The sequence below is a fragment of the Haemorhous mexicanus genome, chromosome 1 (assembly GCF_027477595.1).
Source record: "Haemorhous mexicanus isolate bHaeMex1 chromosome 1, bHaeMex1.pri, whole genome shotgun sequence".
NCBI classification, from domain to species: domain Eukaryota; kingdom Metazoa; phylum Chordata; class Aves; order Passeriformes; family Fringillidae; genus Haemorhous; species Haemorhous mexicanus.
Window position 1 is genome coordinate 141,882,869 of NC_082341.1, and position 25,154 is coordinate 141,908,022.

General features: G+C 34.1%; 1 protein-coding gene across 3 annotated transcripts in view; it reads right to left on the minus strand.

Moving 5' to 3' along the window:
• Window positions 1-25,154, minus strand: part of CSMD3 (CUB and Sushi multiple domains 3) — a 583,179-nt gene that overhangs the window by 133,811 nt on the left and 424,214 nt on the right. For all 3 annotated transcript variants that reach the window (XM_059857957.1, XM_059857877.1, XM_059857801.1), the window contains one exon: window positions 5,100-5,216. In XM_059857957.1, coding sequence (XP_059713940.1) covers window positions 5,100-5,216 — 117 coding nt within the window. The remainder of the gene's footprint in view (window positions 1-5,099; window positions 5,217-25,154) is intronic.

Genomic DNA, 25,154 nt, shown 5'->3' on the forward strand with positions numbered 1-25,154 from the left:
ATTTTTTCTTTAAAAATAGCTTTATCATTACATTAAAAAGTGTAAATAATAAATGGTTCCTTTTCTTGGAAGTCATTCAGATTTGAAGTAATTTTCTTTTTTGGGAAGGAAAGGTGAGCTGACTTGCTTTTTATAAAATATAGGGCACAAGCTGGATCACTGTCTCTTTCTTCTGAAATTAGTGTCTTGAACCTTTATACAGTTGGACACTCAAGCTTTTGGAACAGTCTTTGTGGCTTCGCTCCATCTTGTTGACAAGTAATCATTGTTTGAACAGTGCAGTCTCACAGCTTTGAAGTGTTTGCTTGTATAAAAAGAGAGTAGGAGCAGAATCAGATTCCTGCCTAGGGCAGTGTTTTGATATTTTAGATAATATTCTTTCATTTCTATCTCCCTTTCAGCAAAGTATTGCTTAATTCAGTAATTGTTTAGTTTATGTTTAAAAATACTGATTCTAGCTATTTAGCCAGTCATTTCCATCCATTTTTACTTAAGATGGAGAGTTAAACCCTCCACATTTTAAAAATGTCAGTCCATATACATCTGCCACATTTCTTAAATTATACTAAGATGTACACAGCAGTGTTGATGGATTCAACTTACTAAAATGTTTTTACTGTAGATCTACTTCTGTAGATGTACAGATGTTTGACTGTAATTCAGATAAGTATTATCACAAATACAATTTTGGTTCTCATTTCCTCTTGATGTGAGGTTGTCATTTGGCACATTCTGCTCCTTATGATCTGTCCTTGCCTATCTTTTTCTTTCCAAATGTAATGAGTTTGTCATCAAATCAAACTACTGAAATAACTTAACTGTGACACAACTGTTAAGGGTCTAACAGTTGTAGATTCAGTGAGCTAACAGAAAACATATGTTGACACCATTGTTTGATCAGTGTGTATTTTCAATGGCAGAATAAAATCTGTAGGTTTACCTTCCAGTAATTGGTAAAAAAATTATTCTTGCAAGGACATTATTAATAATAACAATAATTCCAAAGTTCAGCTGTTTGGTTCTACTTTTTTCTTTCCTGTGTTGCTAATATGGAATAACTCAGGTCTATGTCCTAGAAATTCAAGACAAGTCATAAGCAAAAGCTGAAAATGGCATAAATATGTCTGTGAATATAAGGCAGTCATTCAGGAATTGAAGAGAATAGTGAAATTAAATTTCCCTGTTTACAGTAAGCAAACTGGATCGACCTTCATTGCCATAATTCTAAGAAGTCTTGTCCCAAAATAAAATTCTTATCAATAAAATTCTTGCAATTTTTTTATTATATTTTCCTGTAGATGTAAAGCAAATATTTCCATTGAAACTAGACATTTTTCCAATTAATGTTTTAGCTTCCAGGTAGGAAAAGATAGTTCTGCTTTAAATTTCATAATTTTTGATGGCAACCGAAAAAATATATTTATTTTGTGATAGCATAGCTCAAAGCCACACTTACATACCTCACCATGTATGTTCAATCTATCTTTTTGTTCTAACAAAAAAAAAGCCATTTGCTGAAGCCAGCTGATGTAAAATCTATTTTACTGTTTAAAATATTAATTTAAAAAGAAGTATAGATGACACCATTATACAGAAAGAGCACACAAATTAGGCCATGTCCATCAGGGAAAATAAATAAAATCTCAAACATCTGCATTTTAATTGTAACCGAAGCTGTATTTCAGGATTGAACAATTAACAATCATTACACCACTTTAAAATATCAGTGGGAGAGTGTCAGATAAGAAGCTGAGTCTTCCATGTTTACAGAAGATTTTGCCTGTGGCACACTGTGTGCTTTTGTGAATCATTTATCTTGTAGCTTAAACCTGTCATGGTATGAAATATTGCAACTGTGATTCTGCATGACAGAATAATGAAACACTGGGAAAAAGTCCACATTGAAATGACTTTTCCACAGAATTTTTGACTTGAGAACCCGAGAAGCTGCAGATGAAATAGGTTTTCTTTTCAGTCCATCAAAAACTAATCCAGGCCAATGAGTTCCCATCTACACACTGAATATGTTATTACACTGTTTTGGGTTTTGTCTCTATTTACCAGGTTTTCACTTTTTTTTTTTCTCTAACTGTTCTTTGGTTTAAGTTCTCATATACTGTATTGGATGCCAAAACAAGTTCTTGAAGAGTTTCCATTCAGCAAATATTTGATTGCTGTATTTCACACTGAAAGATGGAGACACAGAGAAAATGACAGATTTGTTGCTGTTTGCTTTAGAAAAATTTAATTATCATATGTCAGCAGTTTTGCTGGAGTACCCCTTTGTAGCAATGTATCTAAACAACTTAGACTACACTGAGCGCCAGCAATACTACTTGTAGTTCATCTTAGCAGAGCCCTCTGGAATGCATCAAGGTTACAAAGACATAAACGGTTCTAAAATAAGAAAGAAGAGGCTGAGAAACAGAATATCAAGACCGAAAGAACTTGATAACAGAGAGCTGTGAGGCACCTGGACTGTAACCAATCACATCCTCTGAAGAGTGCGCGCAGAACGCACGGACAGGATAGCGGCACCAAGCAAGCAAGGCGTGATCAGTGTGTGCAGTAGTTGTAGAATCTATGAATAAGTGCATAATTTAAACAGTAAATGGCTTCTGCTCAATCAAATTGGTTAGTTGCACAGGAGTCCTGGTTTCCCACCCCCCTTCATTCTCAAAAAGATTATTTTGACTCTGTTTTGTTGTGAGTAATCTCTGTCAAATCTACATGATGTGATGCATATTACCAAGTGAATTAAATACAAAATCTGGTGTCTTTTTCCACAAAGGCCAGATTTTTTTGTGACCATTTGTCAGTGAGTGATCCCTACATATCAACAATTGCAAGTGAAGACTCTTAATGCAATATCTTCTATCAGGACCCAAAACAACAGAGTTACAGGAACAAAAATTTTACTTACTAAAATTGATCTGAATGACCTCAGCATTGCAATTTTATGACTATTCTTCTCTGAAACTTAAATATATTTTGATGAGTAAGAGGTAAAAGCTATTAGATAAAAAACATTCATTACTCATACTGTAAAACTTCAGACTGAGACAAATAATTACAGTGAATGTAAAAAACTTTGATTAAATCAATTGTCAGAATTACTTTGCCTTTCTTAATGGTTTTTACTGGAATAATTTTAGTAAAGACAGATTACAGAGAGAGCCCAGGTCAGGAAAAAAAATCTATATTAATAATTTACAAAAAAAATTGCACACCGGTGTACAATTCAAAGAAAGATTCAGATTTTAAAATGTGAGCTTCTGGGTGTGAGGAATGTTGCTTCCTATTCTGTATGAGTATCATTTGAAAAAAACCAGCTAAAACAGAAATATCTGTTTTGGCACTTGTTTCAATGTGTCATGTCATCCTCATTTTCAGTGGTGACTACCAGATACCTTTTTTACCTTTCTCTTTCAACAGATTTTTCTTTTCTGCATTCACAAAAGAGGATTAAATATCATCCATGATATATTCTACAGGTACCTGAATTGTCAAAATGCACTATTTAAATACAAGAAAAAAAAGTAAAAGTCTATCCCAAGGTAGGACAGACAAAATGTTTAGATATTCTATAATATTTATATTCCACAATATGTCAGTGAATCCTTATATGCTAAGGTTAAGCATATTGAAACCTTCTTATTTGCATCAGTATTTTTTTGACTAATCACTGTGAAACAGTTAAACAGAATTCCTTAATACTGTTACTATCATTCTTAGTGTGTAAGAAAACCAGTATTTCTCAAATTATTCCAAATTACTCTGCAGAGCAGTGGGATTTTTCCCCATTTCCATGTGCTGCTTTAGGAAATCTGATTTATTTCTGGAAATCATAAAACTACATATTTTGAATCCATTATTGTAGTTATTTTAAGGCTTTACATGTTGACATCTGTTTCAAAAACTGACCACCACTATAATGATATTAAATGAGTAACTTCAGATTTGATGACAATGGGAGGATATAAATTTTACAGTTTATCTAAAAATTATTAGCTGTGTCAAAAGTCCATGCTTATAATAGCTACAAATAAACCAAAAACTGCATATCTTATTAATTTTTTCTTAATATTTTTGGAATAAAGAGAAATCAGCATGACTTAGGAGACAATACTTTTAAAAACCTATTAATTTTGTAGTAGTCTATGCACCTCTACACTATACCCAAGAACAAGCTAATTGGATATTAAGGGAGTTCAGATATCATGAGTATGGCAGATGGACACACAGCAGCTGAAGCACTGTCTTTAATTTGGCTAATATGTTTGCAGAATCAACATGAAGGAAGGTTAAGAAACACACACCCCCATCCCCAGGCGCCTGTTATTTGATAAACTGAAATGTGAGCTGGGGGTCATAATGAAGCATAATGATTATCCAAGCAAAATTCCACAGCATGGATACTTAAAGCTTAAATGGTACTCAATCTGTGGCATAACACTTACCAAGAAGTCAAAGTGAACAAAAACACCATCAGCTGGTATAATAGACATTTAGTAATAAAGTGACATAGAATAATTCTTAAATCCAGGGAGGTAAACTGTCTTTGTATGGGACAGAAGATACCATTAAAATATTGGTCTAATCAATAGAAGAAATGTTAGTATGGAAGTGGAGTTTTAATGGAGGATCAGAGAATCTACAAAACCCAAGCAGAAACCTGCTGCTCTAATTTTATCTGTCAATAACGCTACCAAATATCTAAGATAACCATTGCTTCCCCTGCTTACATGGACTTATTGGAGCTATGTTTCACTTTCTAGAGCATAGGCACATCACCCTGGGTGAAAAGAAACCTGAAGTAGTACCACTAATATATTTGGTTAGCATCATAGTGGTATTCTAAGTTACATTCTAGCTATCACAGTGAGACAAAATTACTGAACACTAATTTCAAAAGATAAAGGCCAACGTGTTTTGAGAAAATAATGCCCTATAAAATGCTAAAAGTGTTAATAGAAGTATCAGCTTAAAACAGCTTATTCACATTAATAATTTTATGTAAAAGCAACCATAGAAATCATCCAGAATTGTTGAAAGTATCCAGGCAACAGAAAGATATTAATGAGACCAGACCTACTTACCAAATTCCTTAGGAACAGTGATAGAGTAAATACAGTTGTGACCAACACTATAATTCTTGGGGTAGTTTGGTGATAATACAGTCCCTTCAGAACCAGTTGATCGGCTTCCACAGGGTGCTAGAAAGTGAAGATAACTGGTTTTAAAAATGTAATATCATTAAAAAATCAGTTTAAATTGTGTTACAAAGCAGAGTGATGCAGAGTCCCCAGGCAGGTACATTTGTTGTACGTTGGTATATGATATTACAGCAAATTTTATTACACTTCTACACGGGATTAAATTTGTACATCCTGAGACAACGAGTATGTGCAATTTTCTCATATATCAAATGAGAATTGATGGCATTCTGCAGATTTCCAGATCAATTATTTTTTCTTTAAAATTTATAAACCTTTTTAATAAAAGTAATGATGTGGTTTATATGCAGTATGCTATTATTTGCCGCAAACAAAACTATCATTCATTCCTATGATGTTTTATACTATGTTAAGAGCATAGATTATACAGCCCTTCTGCACACTAGTAAATTCTTACTCGTGCCAATACACTCATCATGCAAAATAATGTCTACAACTACTGATATAAGAAAGACAGGGTTTCTTGACTGAACATGATGTATCACTTACTTATATCTCAATTATTTATAACTTTTATATATAAAGTTATGAGCACATACTTTTTTTTATCACAGAAACATCATGTTTATGCTACCACAGCCATAATACTTGATCAAATGGAAGATAGATAGAAACGCATTTTACCACAACAATGTATTTCTCCAAGGTTTATAACAAAACTTAGTATTTGACATTATTCAAAAGTGCCAAGCAAGAAACAATGTTGTTTCTTTTTTTTTTTTCCCATCAGATGTACAGGTGCATAAATATGAAACATTACTCAATCTTAGTGGTCTCCTATGTCTATTACCTGCTTGTCATAGGGACTTTGTAATTTAGGGCTTTCATTTAGATTTAACCCTAATCTATTTTCAAGACTATGGACTCTCTTTAGAATAATTTTTCTCTTTTGGACTATAAAGCATTTTAATGTGTTTAGTGTTAACTTATCTATTTAATAAATTTATTTCCTGTTAAGACATGAATTTATAAATGAAATGGTACCCAATGTGTCATTTGCTAAACACAGCTGGGATTTTTTTGTGGTATTCTCTCAAAATATTAATAGTTCATGAATTACATTAAATAAGAAAAAGGTGGTTTTCTTACTACTATTCCAGAAGACTTTATCTTGTACTTGTCATACTAAATTAAAGGTATTTATTAGTGTAGCTACAAATTACACATTTTAACACTACTTTTAGTTAATTCACACAAAATGTTTGGTGGAGTATACCATGAAAAGAACACATATTTTAAATGTAGCAAGTTAAGGCCCCAACACTTCGAGAACAGGTTTATGCAATTAGCATTAGCATGGATTCCTTTCAGTCTGGTGTAACTTCAGAGTTTGGCAGGCTGTGTACCTGAAACAGGAGCAGATGGCACCTCTTGCTCCAGTTTGCATACACAGTTTGGAAATGATTTAATGGATTGTTGTGAAAGTCACGGTATTTGAAATATGTCAATAGAAGGGTCTTGACTTTTGTTTGTGCATATGTGTATGCATGTGGCAGATGTGGCACATGCACACACATGCCCAAGATATACTGGAGCTAAGCAAATCCATCAGCACCCAGACCAGGATGAGCTCTTGGTGAGGCTCAGGACAGCGGACAGGCACACGCCCTGACACACGGAGTGAGCACTGATTTCCACGTGTACACGGAATATTGCCCTCTGTGGCTAAAAGAGTAATCTCAGTGCCTTCCCTCAATCCACCACCATGTGAAATATTAGAATTCATGATCTCTTGTGAAAACATATTTAGATAATAGAACTACTGGGACTTTTTCCAAAAAGCAGTAAGTGTCTTGGCTGAGCCTCATTTGCAGATGCTTATTTGCCATGAGTTACTGGAAAAACACGAAGTAAGAAACCTTCACTATTTAAATGTGGCAAATATTTCTGGCAAAACCAGATCTGCTTACCAGCTTGTAAGTACTCAATTTTGTATTACACAGAAGTGAATATGGAAGAATACAAGCAACAAAAGCATTAAAATAAGAAAAATAAGATTGTAAAAAAAAAAATCCCTAACTCCATTTCCCTCTTTACTGTTTGTGAGTTGAACAATTAAGCTACAATCATCAGTACCACTGTCCCACTCTAGCATTCACATCATTATTACACTTTTCTAATCAGCAGAAATAATGTGCAAATTTAGGGTAAAATTACAATTCCACTAAAGTCAATGGCATTGACACAAAAAGGAACATAATTTCACACTTAACGAAGCTTGAAGTTTTTGTACACAAAAGCATTACTTAAAAAAAAAAAAAAAAATTAGAGCTAAATGCAGTCCTCAGCATATTGTGGACCTTTACTTACAAAGAAAAATAAAAATTTTTATATACTCTATTTCTTTTCAATTCTTACAAGTTATGCAATTAGTAAAGGCACTAACTTAATTGTAAAAAAAAGGTTCTTACACTAGTATGCTTAAATCAGAGCAAAATATATTTACCTATATACAGATCTAGACAAAATATGTCATGATACATGCAAGATAGTATTATGACAGCTGATACAAAAAATCACTAATTTTATTGAAAAAGTAAATATATTTATTGAAAAGTGCTTATAGATATCTAGAAGTCATTAAACCCAACATTTTTTGCAAATTAAGAAAAAAATGTCAAGCATCTTCAAAAATCTGAGAGTTCTCATTAATACTGAACTGTGGTTAAAATAACTTCCAAGTCTCTAAAAGGTGAAGATAATACCATTTTCTTTTACAGGAGAAAATTAAAATGTTTCTATGACACTTTGTATGAAACATCTAAACATTTTTCCCACACACTGAATTCTGTGAAAGTAACATACATCTACACTGGATTTAAAGGGGCATATATATGCTCACACAAGAGAAGCTGGCATATATCTGTTCCCACAAGGGGAGAAGAGACACACTACTAGTCTGAAGCAGGATTTCCAGTGAGGATCTTTTAGGTACAAGGTTTTTCAACAAGAGTGGTCTGCAGCCTTTGACACAATGCACTCAGCACAAACTGGAGTTAGACATGAACTATTTGTCACTCTGGCATATGCAACATACAGTCAGCAGTAAGAACTTAATACCTGTGTTAAGTATTTCTTTCCTTGAAATTCTTTCCTTGGTCTTCTCATTCTAGATTTTTTTTCACTCAGCCCTTTCTGAGTTTACTTTTTCCCTTATTATGTCCCTTATTTTCCAGCTGCTTCTATAATGTCTCTTATGTTCACAAGAATTCACATTCCTGGGTCTCAAAAACAACTAGTATAAAGGGAAGTTGGTTCAAGATGTAGGCATCCGGATGACCTTTATAAGCTGAGAAAATGTTAAATTTTGTAAATCATTCAGTAGTGAATTATTTAACTCTTACAGCAGCTGGATGGTCCTTCAAGACATTTCTGAATGTGTCAGGGAGGAGGAAGAGATTTGCTTGGTATTTTAGTAGGCTTAGAGAGCTCACTGACTGTATTTCCTTCCTTGCATTTTGGGAAATGTTTAATTTAAAATGCCAAAAAGTTTCAAGAAGAAGAGGTTTTACCCTGACCTCACATTAATAACCCTAACAAAATATTAATGCTCAGAAATCAAAGATGGACATGAAACCATAGCTACAGTGAATTGAAAACATTAGGTTGATGCAAACATATATTTTTGCCTCCAGAAAACAGCTAGCATCAAGTTGTTTGGATAGATGTAAAAGTTCCACTACTACCATGCTATCCATTGACTTTCACTAATGCTTAATTCAGCTGAGTAGGTCTTACTGTCTTTGTTTCAGTTTTGCAGTGCAAGGATTTGTTTAGTTTCCTTATGAATAGAAAGTCAAAGACTTATAAATTATGAAAATCAACTTGTCTAATCATTATGCTCTGCATTGAAAACTCTACCTATAATAAAAATCTGGCAAACCCATCACACCCAGAAATATTAATTATTAAAACAAACAAAATATGCAACAAATACTGAGAACCATTCCCCTGGGAATGTAAAACATCCATGTAAAACAGAATAAAATAACCCAACCAGTCAACCAACCAGTAAAAAAAGCCCTTCAGGAGGCAACTGATATTTTCTAATGTAATTCTCCAATAGTATTTCATTATTTTTTAATAATGTTTGCTTAGACTCTGAAATACTTCAGAGTATTTCATTATGTATTTATTTATGATCTAGATTATTCTAGTTTATTCACCAAAATTTTATGCAGCATGCTGTCCTTGTCCTGCTTTCCAGGGTCCAGCAATGGAGCACTAGTGGGAGAGCAAGGGACTTGACTATGCTAAGAATGTGATAAAGATCAGTGTGTTGATACATTGCTCACTATTTCCTTGAAACATTTTTAGCATTAATGGTAAAAAATTCCTGTGTGTGCTGAACCTAATGGTATCTTGCCTTGTAAAACAGCATCCCCTGTAGCCCTTGACAAACCCTATCACAAAAACAAGAGTATCACCCATTCTGTATGTAAATTGGCAAGCATTTTATCTGGGAGATTACCCACCTTGATCATTAGTATTCATTTACCTTTGTCAAAGAACTGCTTTCTACCTCATTATGGCACTGTATTAGTAAATAGAGAATGCAGTATAAAATGCATTTCCATCAGAATGACATCTTTTCTCAAATTTCAGTAGTTGTAAAAGAAATGTAGTTGAAAACCACAAAAGGAAAATCACCCAGCAGAACAATAGGTTCTCGTAATCTATGCCTAACTACTGCCATAAAGTCACATTTTCTGTGCCTCCAGCTAAACAATACACTGTTAAAAGCCCCAGTCATGTGCTTATTGCTCATGTTTTTCATCAGGCCTTTGCAGTTTAACCGAAAGAAAGAATGCACAAGGTGAAAGATGAGCAAGAAAAAAGTGACGAATGGACCAGCTAAGCATGAGGATCAATTTCAAATCTTGGAATTTCCTTTAAAAATTAATATTTTTGCTATCAAGGCTTTTTCTTTTTTTTAATGCAGCTTGAAGTTTTAAACTCCTACTTTTGCTTTCAGATCACCTACTTTCTAGCTCCTACAGCTAAGATCTAATATAATTTAATTGTATTTGCAGATTTAAGTGCCATATTGCACCATCCATTTTTAAGCAGCAGTTCTCAATTGAATCAATGGGGAACACTGCTTAAAAATGAATGGCGCAATATGGATTTATATCATGCAGATAAATTTGATTACATAGCTACAAATACAATAAAAAAATAAGAACAACTGTGCATGCAGTCTGGAAAAGGAGGGAAAAATTCCTTGAAGAACTGGTGATGGGATACTGACTTTTTATCTAATGGGTCATTGTATCAAAATCCAGTCTAAGATACCTACTATTCAATTCATCTAAATGAGTAGGTTAAGAAAATTACTTATTCACATGATTTATGTTTATTAAATTTAATATATTATTGTGGTTTAACCCCAGCTGGAAAATAAATACCACACAGTCTTGCTTGCTCGTCTCCCCTTGGGGTGGGAGTGAGAGAATTGAAAGGGCAAAACTGGAAATTGTAAAGAAAAGGAAAATAAAAGAGGAATGTAACCCATGAAAGTCAAGTAACACAGATGAAAACACTTGCTCACCATCAAGCAACCAATACCTAGCTAGTTACTCATCAGGGACCCCAGGCCAGCCTTCCCCCTCTATTATTGCTGAACTTGATGCCATAAGGTACGGAATGTCCCTTTGGCCATTTGGGATCAGCTGTCCCAGCTGTGCTGCCTCCCAGCTTCTTGTGCCCCTCCAGGCTGTTCAGTGGTAGGATGGTTTGAGGAGCACCAAAGGCTTTGATTCTTTGGAAATACTGCTCAGCAGTAATGAAAACCCTCTGGCAGATATCAAACCAGCAAAAATCCAGGTCCTACAAACTATATACTAGCCCAGACTTCCACATATATTAAATCACTGGATGCTCTTTTTCCTAGTCTTATGTAATAAAATATCATTCTAGTTATGCATTGTAGTCCAATTACAAGATTTTCAGTTGCAATGATTTCTTGTAGTGGTTATAAGTAACAAGAAAACAAATACAGTGACTGATATGTTATAGATACAAAATAATTTTAATGCAAAAGACATTGTAACATATAAAAATGGTAGACATTTATTCTGAAGTTCTAAATTACAGATATATTTATTGTGGATATCAGTCTGTAAATGTGAAGCTGATGAAGAACATAAAGCTGCTTTTAAAATACAATAAAGATATAAATGACAATCTGATAAAAAAAGTATGGTATGTTTTAGTTGCGACTTGGAAAAGCAGAAATACATTAGAAATAAAAAGACACTAAAAAATACAGAGAGAGAGAGAGTGCAACATCATAATGCTGAAAAGCCGTATGAAAGAACAAAACATAATGAAGAATATAGATTTCCATACTGTACTCTCTTCAGTCTTCACAACAGAATTTAACTATGCAATCAAAACTAATGTAAAAAATGAGAGAGAAACAGAGGCTAATAAATGTAAAACAAAAAAAAACAAACAAAAAAAACCAAATCAAACACACATCCCCCCCCCCCCCAACCAGAGAAATTCTAAGTGGCAACTTAAAAAAAAGTATTAGCAATTGTAGAAATGCAAGATCAAAGGCAGCTAGCAACTCTTGCAGAAAAACTTAAAAGATCAAAGACAGATTTTGAGTATCAATATAACATTGCTGTAGAGAAAGATATATGTAAGCTAGGGTTCAATGTAGACATAGAAGGCAACATTTCTGTTCCATTTAAGACCATTGAAGTTTCAATAAGAACATCACATCAAGTTTTTGCCTTTTAAAATAAAAAACACCTGTATTTTCATATTAGCACTAAGTTTTGAAATACTAGGCGGGGGTTTAGTCTCCAAAAGAGAAGAATGAGAACATGGGCAGTCCGGTCACGTTTTTAAGATGTGGTAGATTGAGATAAAGATTAGAAAAATAATTGCCAGCAATTCTAGTAAAATAAAATAATTTTAGAAATTCTCATAAATATTTTTGGGAAGTTATTAAATTTTTGTGTGATTCCTGGAAGACAGAGAGATATAAATATCTTTCACAATGGGTTAAGGATATCAAAGTAGACAAGAGATAGTATTTATTATAATTGATTATGGATCTATCCATAGTAATTAGTTCTAAGATGAAAAGGAAGTTTGTCTGATAATTTTGGTGCTGGCAGTGCTAGACCCACAAATCAAGTGCTACAGCATGATGGATTATTTCATATTTTCAATAAGAGAAACTCATAAAGAAAAAAGATTATGAATAAAAAAGTACAAAATGGGAGAACACCTAATGACAATTCCTAAAAAAAAAAAAATAATCCCCAAGAACCTACACCTATTTTCGTAGTTTTCCAAAGGATGTGTAATCAGTAAAATATGTCTTGTAAGGAGAAAATCAAAGAGATTAGAATCTGTGTAGCAGATAATAGCAGAGAAACACAATTAGATACAGTTTAAGAAGTACATTTCAAGAGGAAAGTGCCTGTTTCTTTTAAATAAAGAGAAGCAGCAGAAAATTCAGCAGTGCTTTTGATGTTAATACATAAAGTTTATATAAATATATAAAATGCAATTAAACACACTATCAAATTATGTCCATGCAAATTTATTTAACAGTTCATCAATTTTTACCACCAAAGCCAAATATGCCAAAAAACTTTGTATATTCTTTTGAAATCTTTTAAACAAAACTAGATGTTTTTCTGAAGATACAAAAAGCAGATTTTATACAGCTAATTATGAGATACACTTCTATATTCAAGGGAAACCTAACTTTAGAAGCAATGTTTGCTCTCAATTTAATTATTAATTATAAATATCAGTTCTATTCAGTTTTTCCTTAAGGAACTGTGGTGCACAGAGTTTTCAAAAATTCCATATAGTTTTCTCAAGTGCTGAAATCATGTGTTGCTTAAAATTCTTTTACTAAATTTACTCATTTTAGCCAAGTGTAAGAAAAGTGTGAAATGTTTTTTTAAAAATAGAAACTGAGATGTGGCAGAAGGTCAAATACTACATTGTTTATGTTGTAGAATGGGTTCACATCTGATAGCTCTTTTACAATACTGGCTGTTATCCATAAACCCAAAATATTATCAGTTTACAAAACTATTTCTTCTTTATTTTTTCTATATTTTTCTATACAGATGCAATTAGCTGGAAATTAGACATATTTCTGTTTCTGCCCTATCTGACTAAATTCAAGTCCATCTTAGATGAGCAGCAAAGTGAACAAGCATAAATGAAAAATTGTGTGCTCCTATTTCAATTGTCAAAGCCCTAGAGAGAATATTAAAGGAGATTTGAAGAGTCAGATTCGAATTTTATAACCCAAAATCTAATTCTATATAACAATTCCATTCTTAAATGTCAGGGTATAGCTACACATGATGAATTATTTATTATCAAGGCCTGTGGCATGTAAATGCTAAAATATTCCATAGCACAATCAGATACCAAATAAGTAACCAAATAAGTATGGTTAATGTATAAATAGTTAGTAAATAAAACTAAAAATAACGACATTAAAATTAATTTTAAATTATAGGAAATTTTAAATCCCTGTTTAACAGACGCATTAGTAAATTTTGAATTTAAAATGGCTAAATTGCAGACAATTATTATTCTTAATTCCTAATTTTTCTGCTAATACTGCAAGAAATTGCTTCCTGAAAGAAAGCTTTCTTCAACAGGGAGCGGTGGATTAAATTAATTGCCAGTGCAGTATAGTCTTCTAGAATCTCAAGTGATGTTTAATGCATTAAAATTTTTGTTCTGAAGGAATTGTGTGCAGATGATGAAAACCTCTTCTTATATTGCTTGCCTCTAGAACAAGGGGTGGGATTGAGTTCTCCCAGTCTTGCTGTTTGCACGGGAGCTGGAGCACCTCTTGTTCATGTGTCTCACTGCTCCAGTGGATAAAACCAGTAGAATGCCATGTGATATTTTTCCAGGAGTCTCTCACTGCATAAACACTCAATAATGTGTTCTTTCATTCAATGTTTTGTCTTCCCAATAAAATGGAATTAAAGTAGCAGGCTCTGAGCATGGAGCCATCAAATAGGAGAAAACATTTTCTAACATCTTTTGTGCTAGAATAAAATCTTTGCAGTGAAACACTCAGTGCTTATAACAAATGGAGGTGGAATAGGTCTCTGCAGTCAGCCTGTGCTTCAGCCCAGCTTCATTCCTTTGAAAGAGCACACCAGTGTTATAGATTCCACAGCTGAAAAAAAGTAACTAAATAAGAGTTTGAAAGAGCTTTTCAAGTCAACTGCCTGCAGGAGACTTGACATGATATTTAAGGAACTTCTGAAGGAAAACGAACAATGATTCTAAAACAATTTAACTGCCAACATACTAAATGAATAAAAAAGAGGAGAAAAGAAAATTGGCAGTCTTCTGGGGAAGACCATTTTAGTCTTTCAAGTATATTAAGATAGCAAGAGGAAAAGAACATTATATGACAAATGTGTAGAAGTAAAAATAAATCAGAGATTAACAAAGCTTAACACATTTTAGCTACAATAGCAGAATTGAGAGATTGACGCATCAGAAAATATGAATCAAAAATGTGTAAGGATTTATAGATCTCTTCACAAGAAATAATCATCCTTATCATCCCTTCCAATGAGAAACTTCCTTTTTTTTTTTTTTTTTTTAAGGTCATATAGCCTACTTATTATTTATTTGTTTATCTGTGCACCCTACATATCTAAATGAGATTTCATTACTTATTTGGTTTAAGAATAATTTCTATTATACGATAAAGAGCATGATTATGGCTTCTAAGCAGAAAAAACATAAAAATATGGGGATGAAAGTTAAATTATGAGCTTTCTCAGAACTCAGTAACTTTATGAATTAATTTCAAACTTCACAGAACAAAATATCTACTTATTACTATAGAGCTCATAAGTGATATCAGCCCCTGAATCCTCTTTTGGTAATAGGACTTTCACCATTTTAGGGCTAGGGAGGCTGTAAATTTGAAGGAACTTAGGAGTAAAAAGAGGATGTGTCATCTTTGGAAGGAGGGTCAGGTTTCTCAGGAAATATTTAAGGGGGTGCTAGGGTATGTAGGAAAAATATTAGGGAGGCCAAAACTCAGTTTGGCAATTTTTGTAAAGGATAATAAAAAATGTTTTTACAATTATTTAATGGCAAAAGGAAGGGTAAAACAAACCTTTGCTCTCTACTGGATGTGGTAGAGAGCTTAGTAACTGCAGATGAGGAGAAGGTGGAAGTGCTTAACACCTTCTTTGCCTCAGTCTTTAGTGGGAAGACAGCTTGTCCTAGGACAACTGTCCTCCTGGGTTGGTAGATGGTGCCAGGGAGCAGAATGGTCTCTCTGTTATCCAGGAGGAGGAAGTCAGAGAACTGCTGAGCTGCTTGAATATTTAGAAGTACAGCCCCAGATGGGATCCATCCCAGGGTGATGAGGGAGCTGGCAGATGAACTTGTGGAGCCACTCTCCAATATTTACCAACAATCCTGGCTCACTGATGAGGTTCCAGATGACTGGAAACTGGCCAATGTGACACCCAATCACAAAAAGTGTGGAAAGGAGGATCCTGGTAATTATAGACCAGTCAGCCTTACCTCAGTACCTGGTAAGGCAATGGAACAGTTTATACTGAGTGTCATCACACAGAAGTTACAGGATGGCCAGGGTATCAGACCCAGCCAGCAGGGGTTTAGGGGGGTAGGTCGTGTTTGACCAACCTGGTCTCCTTTTATGACTGAGTGACCCTCCTGGTGGATGCAGGAAAGGCTGTGGATGTGTCTATTTGGACTTCAGCAAGGCCTTTGACACTGTCTCCCACAGCACACTCCTGGGAAAGCTGCAGCCCATGGATTTGCTTGGTTAGGAACTGGCTGGATGGCTGGGCCCAGAGAGTGGTGGGGATGGTGCTGCATCCAGCCAGGGCCAGTCACCAGTGTCCCTCAGGGGTCTGTGCTGGGGCCAGTTCTGTTCAATATTTTTATTGACCACACAGATAAGGAGATTGAGTCTTTCGTTGCTAAATTTGCAGATGACACTAAACCAGAAGGGTGTGTCATTCTGTTGGAAGGTAGGAGGGCTCTGCAGAGAGACCTGGAATGGTTGGATGGAGGGGTGGAGTCCATTAAGATGAAGTTTAATAAGTCCAAGTGCTGAGTCCTGCATTTTGGCCACAATAACCCCCTGCAGTGTTATAGGCTGGGGATGGTGTGGCCGGACAGCGCCCAGATGGGTACTGGTCAGCAGTGGACATGAGCCAGCAGTGTGCCCTGGTGGCCAAGAAGGCCAAGGGCATCCTGGTTGGTATCAGCAACTGTGTGGCCAGCAGGCCCAGGGGGGTCATTCTTCCCCTGTACTCAGCACTGGTGAGGTCACACTTTGAGTGCTGTGTCCAGTTCTGGTCCCTCAGTTTGGGAAGGACGTTGAGACACTTGAGCGTGTCCAGAGGAGGGCAATGAGGCTGGTGAGGAGCTTGGAACACAAACCCTGTGAGGAACCTCTGAGGGAGCTGGGGGTGTTTAGCCTGGAGAAAAGGAGACTTGGGGGTGACCTTATCACTCTCTACAACTCCCTGAAATGTGGTTGTGGTCAGGTGGGGGTTGGTCTCTTTCTCCAGGCAACAAGTGACAGAATCAGAGGACACAGTCTTAAGCTGCACTAAGAGAAATATAGGTTGGAAATTAGGAAAAAGTTTTTCACAGAAAGGATGAAAAAGAATTGGAATGCATTACCCGGGGAGGTGGTGAAGTCACCCTTCATGGATGTGTTTAAAAAAATGACTGCATGTGGCACTTGATGCCATAGTTTAGTTGAGGTGTTAGGGGATAGGTTGGTCTCGATGACCTTGAAAGCCTCTTCCAACCTAGTGATTCTGTGGTTCTGTAATGAGTATATTGCCCATTCAAACCCCCTTTATGTTGTTGTATACTGCCTAGTAGCATGTCTTTAAAATGTTCTTTTACCCAAATGAGTTTTTAAGCACTACCAGTGAATCACAGCTTGAACAAAGAATCAGCTTTTTCTTGAATCATCTGCAAATTATACTACAATACTAGAATGGCACTTTAGGTTTCCAAATGATGATCACTTTGTTTTCAAGTGATTTAAAATATTTTGAGTGTGCCGTGCATCAGCAGTTTAAAAGGAAACTGCAGGAACAGCTAATGATTGTTATCTTAAATTTCAGATCTGACAGTTAATGATAAATTCACTGAGGTCATTGTAATCCTCTCAATCTCAGCTTTCTTTTCCATCACTGTTGTTTAGGTTTGACACACAGACTTTTAAATTAACTTTAAAAAGACAGAAATTTCCACTTTTCAAACTCACTAAAGCAAAATGAACTAAAGAAAATTAAAAAGAAGGAAGAAAAATAGCTTAAACAATAGACTATCCATAATAAAAGACACATTCAGATTACAAGTCAATAAAACTAATCAAGAAAGTTAGGAACAGGGACTCCTGAGACACAGGAAGGAAAAGTAGGGTCAGAAAGAACTAAAAAACAGAATAATAGTCATAATAAGTGATCAATGAACAGCTATGAGCACATATACCAATTGAAAATATGAAATTGACATTTAAAACATGCAGAAGACAAAGAAATAAAAATACCCATGACATTTTTGTGTCTGGGAAACTTTCACACATGTCGGTGGGATCTCTAGGCATCAACAACTCAGAGAATCTTATTTACTACTTTTCAAATCACCAAGTTGAAGAGTGCATAATGTGCAGATCTATTTCTCAGTATTGGAAAGATTTTTAATTGCATTTCTCAAAAATTTAAGATTTTTTATTCTGTTGTAATAAGGACTATATATAAAAACTCCAATTCTATTTTTCCTTGAACTATGAGTGCTGAGAAATATATTCCTATATTTGCAGGCAAGAAGTAAGTATGGCTTTCATGTTACATTTGTTTATTTTTTGTTAACACTGCCTCATCAGAGTACATCTTATGGGCTAGGATGCTCTGTGAGGAAAAAAAAAATCCTTAAATATAATTCTGATAGAATTTTTCTAATCTGCAAAAGACTAGTAATAATGATTTCAAGGTAATTTATCGTGGACTGGAGCATCTCTCTTACAAGGACAGACTGAGGGAACTGGGCTTATTTGGCCTTGAGAAGAGATGACTGAGAGGGGACCATATTAGTGTCTATCAGTACCTGAAGGGAGGGTGACAGAGGATAGAGTCAGGCTCTTCTTGGTGGTGCCAAAGGGGCAAGAAAAGAGACAATGGGCAGAAACTGATGCACAGGAAGTTCCACCTGAACATGAGGAAGAACTTCTGACTTCTAGGTCACTGCCCAGAGAGCTTGCAGTCTTGTTCATTGGAGATATTCAAGAACCCTCTAGACAGTTCTGTGCCATGTGCTCTGAGATATACCCTCCTGAGCAGGGAGGTTGGACACTGTGGTCCCCTCCAACCTTACCTACTCTGTGATACTGTGATACTTCATAACCAAAATCTAATTATCATCACATGCGTAAACTTAGGGTTATTTCTTATATGATCATTTTATCTGCACTTAACAGAAGCTAAATTTTTGTACCTTTTACTCTCCGCATTTGACTTTAGATATGATTATACTATATAATTTTGTGATAATGTGAACTTTGTAATCTTAATTTTATGTGAATTTTTATTGGAACAATACAAATATTGCAAAAATCATAGGAAAAATATACATGAGATCTTTGTGGTAGCCTTCCTTTATTGATTTTTTCTAAATAACTTAAAACTGGACATCACATCAAGAACTTTCAATTCTTACCTTGTAATCAAATATTATCCTAATGCATTATATTACTTTCCCTTAACAGATAATGTTTTTTTTATGGAACACTGCCAAACATCTTTATAAATTCAATTACATGGTAATAACTATTTTTAATTTCACCCATAGGCTTGCTGAGCTCTAAGACAACCCAAAAAGATCCACATTCCTCTTCAAAAGTTATATTGATTTTTCTTCAGCTTGTTGAACAATATATATCCTAGTTCAACTTATTTTATTTTTTTTTTTAACTAATCTTTACCAATTTTCTAACTGTGGAAATTGGCCAGCTGCTCATCAAGGAAGATTTCTGACTGGTTCATCACCTCCCACTGCTTTGACAGAAAGGCTAACTTAACCTCAAGGTCAACATTTGTACTTCAAACGCTTCATATCTGTCTCTTTCAGAGCTACACAGAAAAGACTCCCTTATCCTAGCAACTTGCTATGCTTCTCATTATTGATTTTCCTTATTTTGACTCGGTTCCTTCAAACCAAAGGAATGGTTCCAATGCACTAGCTATCCTGTTACCTCAGTAGGGTAATATAAGAAAGGTAACATAATATATAAGAAATTTCTTTTTTCCCCTCAATAACATTGTCTGAATACATTTTTGGCCTTGACCTGTTGTTGACTCTTTAGTAAGTTTCTGATTTTTTAATCTTTGCAAAACTGTATTACTGCTTAAAGTAAGTTTTAATTTTTTTCCCTCAAAACCCTGTTGGCCACTACCTTCTTTTAAACAGGATTTTTTTTTTCCTGAAATAAATATCCTCATACCTATCAGATCCCTTGACTGTGTTGTTTCATCACCTCTTTTGGTGATCCATTTAAATTTGGATTCTGATTGGCAATACACTAAGATAGTGTTTTTACATGATTTCGGGTCAACAGTAAATACTTACCTTTTTGCTGTTGTCTTCAAATCTATTTCTACAACCTTCCCTAGTCTGATATTATTCCCCATACAAATTAAAAAAAAAATTTTTCTTCCTTCTTTCCTCCCAGGGTGTCTAATTTGAATGCATTATAGACACTTAAGATACATTTTGAGCATATTATTGTCACATTTACTCCCATTGAGAAAATCATCTCTGCTTTAGGCCAGCTGTTTCTCTATTCATTCCATACTGTTATCTTATACTGAAATAGAAGATGTTAACTGAATCACCAGCATTTTAACTAAAAATAATAAAAATCTCACTGAAATTAATGTTCTCTGGTCTTCTATTATTTATATTTGCTCTTAATTGTAAATATAAATATATCTTCATGTCTCAAAATATTGATTTTTTAAAAATTCAGCCACAAACTAAAGCAGTGTATTTCCCAGAAAATCACCTAGCTAAAGGTTTAAATTACTATTTAAGTCAATAATGGATTAACAAATAATAGAAACATATAAAATATGCAGTACAACAGGGAAGAAATTGTAACCTTTTAAATTTATAGCAACAAAACAATTTGTGCAATAGATGGAATACACAACTGTATATTGCATGGTGCTGTGATGCTTTTTATTAACTTCTTAAAATACAACAACTCTTTATGGTGTAAAAGAGAAATATATCATGAAAAGATTCCAGCAAAAGCCTCAAAACTAAGAGTAAAGTTTTGTTGTGAAAGACACTTTTCCTTCACAAGAGTGTAGATTCAGGGGAAAAAAAAAGCTGTAACACAAACAGCTCCTGAGTTAAATGTCAAGAGACATGGGATCTATAAGAGGGAGCTATGCTGCTTTTGCTGGACAATGTCCTTGCCTACATTCCTATAGTATGTTGGCAAAATGCTTTACGTAGCCCAGTCAAGAAGGAAAACAAAATAGAATTCAATTTTAAAACAATGCAGTCTCTTAATTGCAGGTTTCTTCTGTTGCCCAGAACCGTCCATGCCCCAGTCTCCACTGTGACAGACCAAGTGGAGATGACGAAATTTGTTTAAACAATGAAATATGAGTCTTATGGATGCAACCACCAGCATATTCCACATAATAAATCTTCTTCCAGTGCATTACTGAGGTCTTATTAGACAAGAGGATGTTCTAACTGCTGCCTCATGTTAGGTTAGAAATATACATGTCAGCTATAGCCACTGCAGATGACTGGATCAGTTTTTTAAATTCCAGTTAATTAATTAATTTACCATGATTATTAACTGATACTACATAATCCTGTCCCAATTCAGTGTCTTGCAGACTTTGGAAAATAAATATTTGCTTCTCTGTGTGACTAAATGGTAGAGATATATTTTTCCTTCTAAGAACAGAATACCCTGAAGTCACCTTGTCTGTTTGAAAAAATCTTCAAAGAAAAAGTATGCACCTATGGTTCTAACACTAAATACAGGAACAAGCATATATTTATGTAAACTACTGCTAAAACCAGTTTTTCTCTGCACCTCAAAATACATGATGAAAGATTTTTTTTTAAGGTAATGTTTTTTCAATCTTCTACTAAAAAATTTACATATTCAAAGCACAAAGAAGTGTGAGTTTTTAATATTCTAAAGGAGAAAAAAGATCACAAAATTTATTCTGTATTTTCATTGGTACTTTCCGTATACATTCATTGCCAAACAAATTAGAAATTCTGTCAATTAATTTACATATTTTATAATTAACACACTATCAAAAATATTAAGGTTGCTGCTACATTTTGCCTGCTAATTCATGATGTTGTTTCAAACTAAGAGTTGCATACAAGCAAACATTTAAAATTATGGCTTGAATAGATATGCTTGATTTCAAATCATTTATTTTATAGCAAAGAAAGTAAAAAATTAAAGTGGAAAAACCTCAATTTTATATAGCTTAATATATTTCTCCTTCTTTCAATATTTCCTTCATTAAAATCTGCTCCCAAAATTTGGTTGCAGATTTAGTTCAACAGAAGAGAAAGTGACTGGTTTTATGATGCACTACACTTAACTAATCCTTTAAATTCATTGGGAATTAGGATTCTCCGGCAGTTGATTTTAATAGGATCATTGTAATTAACAACTAACTTCGTTTCTAATAATTTACTTACTAATAATGATATTATTACTTCTTAATTGAAAGCCTGGAATAATTACACACAACATTTATTATTCAATGGACTTTGTAAAGCCATAATATGAATTCCAAATGTATATACAAAAGGTCAAAGAGAGTAGTTCTTGCTGTGAATATAAGCATGTGGCTGTATTTATTTTTGTTTTCCGATCTTTCCAGAATTATTAATACTTATAGTTAATTCCAGTAAAATTTTGAAACTTTTTCTGATATGAAGAGAATATCTGTAAGAAAAGCTGAGCTTTAAACTTAATCACATTAAAAAAAATTCTGTGGGGTTTTCAGCAAAATACCAGCTGTCTGCATAGCCATAAAGAAAGATATTAGTCTCATTTCCTATTTACATAACTATTTGTGTATTTTACAGTAAAGAATCAGTCACACATCTTCAGAATAATGAGACCACTGTCTCCGAGAACTATATACTGACAACTAAATCCTAGTTACTGCAAATTCCACTATGTGGAAGATAGATTTTCACATTTTGGCTTTTTGACTTTATAGTTCTTAGTGTACAGCAGTCTCCTTTGCACGGATGAGGAATAATGAGTGTGCTCATACAGAAAAGAGTCTGTAGTGTGAGGTTTATAGGATAAGGTACACTCTGAGTGTACTTAGATTCCTGCTTCTTTACTTTACTCAGAAATCTAGCTGCTAAATTTTAACACATACATCCCTCCAAAACAGAGTTTGTTGTGTGCTTTTAGTGCAAACAGTACTGCTTCCACACTGTATATCCAGATATTTTACTAGATCTAGTATTTCCCATGCTGCTGTTCTAAGTCATATTCTACTGAGCATGCAAGCAGATTAAATCCTGTTCATGCAATCCAGAAGCAGATGGAAAAACATATCTTCTTAACTAGCTCTTTGAATCGCCCTTGATGACATTTTAAGAAGCCTGTCTCTCTCCACTAACTATATGGAAGGAAAGCTTGGAATGGTAAAGCAATGTACATAAATTTGTAAAAAATTGGAAGTGGAAGCTTGGGAACAAAATTCAGAAGATAGTTCAATAACAATAAAATAAAATCCTTTGTATTTTTTCAAAATACCTTCAATCAATTTTTCAAGTTTGGCTATTAGAGTTAACCTTTCAGAGTATTCAGAATTTAAAGAACATTTTTGTATTCAAAGCAAAATCCTAACTGATTTCAATTCTATTTCTAAGTACTCGGGTCACTGTTTATGTGATTCTGCAAAACAAACATGATGTTCTGGGCAAAAAGAAAGTGAGAAATGCTTTGTAAATAGTCAACATATGACAATTTAAAGTAAAGTATGCTGCTTAAGTGGTGAAACTGAACATTACTTTGGAACTATAAACCACAGAGATACAGAGCATCTCACTAACAGTAACATTCAGCTTCATTAACTGCAGGAATATTCTGGCTTGTGCAGTTGCCCAACTCATTTCTCATTCAATTTTGAAATAGATTGAAATAACAGCTCTTCATATGGTCAGTATGAAAAAAGTGCATAAAAATATGAGCTATAAAGCCGCTGATTAAGTAAACAACGTTGAATGATTTATGAAAATTTTGTCAGCATTTCCTATATTACAAAACAATAAACAGTAAAATTATGCTATTCTGTACATATCTGTTTTCTATCTTAAAATTTTCAGATATAAACCTGATCTGAGCTGCCTCAAATAGCCATCAGATCAAAAGAAAATGAAATAATACCTTGAACTGGTTTTGCTACCAAATAAAAAAGTGACTAAATCATAAGCATAGGCATATTCTCATAGGCAGTAAAAATATTAGATATTGTTAGCTATATCTTACAGGTGGAGCTTTTTTTGAAGTCTGAATTCAAACATTTCCAAGGATTCAACTGTAATGAAATGTAGTAAAATGTTTTATTGATCAATAAATTATTTATTCTGGTAGGAACAAGATTTTCACATTCAATTATGAATATGATTTCCCATCACTTGGCTTTTTGGTATTCTGTAAACAATTGTTGTTTTCTACCAAAAATTTAAAATTACCTATAGTTGCTGAAGCTGAAAGAAAACATTAATCATTGTCTCTGACATACTAATAATGCATCCACATATGTTCATTACATCCATTTCTTAACATCCATAGTGAAATACCAAATACCTTAGCCCATTAGCCTAGATAATCTTAACATCTGTTCATTTTTTTCTTGTAACTAATTAACTAGCTAATAAACCCCCCATATACACCGAGGTGGTATTTTATACCATACTTCATTGTAACTCTATCAGTTTCAAAGCAGCTGCAATAATACCAACTAAAGAATGGAGGAACCTGATTTCTACTATGCAAATTTTATTGTGTAGGTGAGACTGGTTTTCAGGAGCTAAATTCAGCTCTCAAATTGTTTCTGCTGGCTCTGTAACAGAAAGCTAAATAACTGATATAATCTTTCTTATATCTATATAAAAATTCTATTTTTCTTGATATAAATCACACAAAAGTGGAAAGAATTGGTAGTGTGGCCAAAATATAACATAATATATCACAGCAACATAACTACAAAATTCCTTTGACTTTTAACTGGAGGAAAAAGCAATAAAAGAAAAGCAAGTGAAAACATCTATTCTATGTCATCATATCCTAAAGAAGTATGGGGTTTTTCATGTTTGAAATAAGGCCTTGTTCATCCAGGAAAGAGGATGGTCCAGTTAGAATCAGTCACAGATATCCACTACTTCTTTTACAATAAAATTTATTCTTCTCCATTCATTACAATGACAGTACTTCCAAGCTAAATACCCACCCTTCACTGAAAGTTACAACAGACAGAAGTGGAAGATTGCTAAGCAGATTATAAGTGACACTAATAGACACAATTATTACATCAATAAAATATTTTTTAACTTTCATTACCTATCAAAAAGACCTTCCAAAACAAGGGAATCTTTCCCCTATTGTACTCAACGACTTTCCTCACCATCTCCTCTCTAAAAAGCAACATCCATCCTTCATTTTAAAATGAGAAAAATATTTGACTTCTAATGCAGAGATTTTAAAAGTTTGAACACACTTCCAAATATTTGCAAGGACCATGTCCCAATTCATGTCCCACTGAGTTTTGTAATGCAATGCTATGATGGTTTTTGTAGATAACGAAAATATTGAAC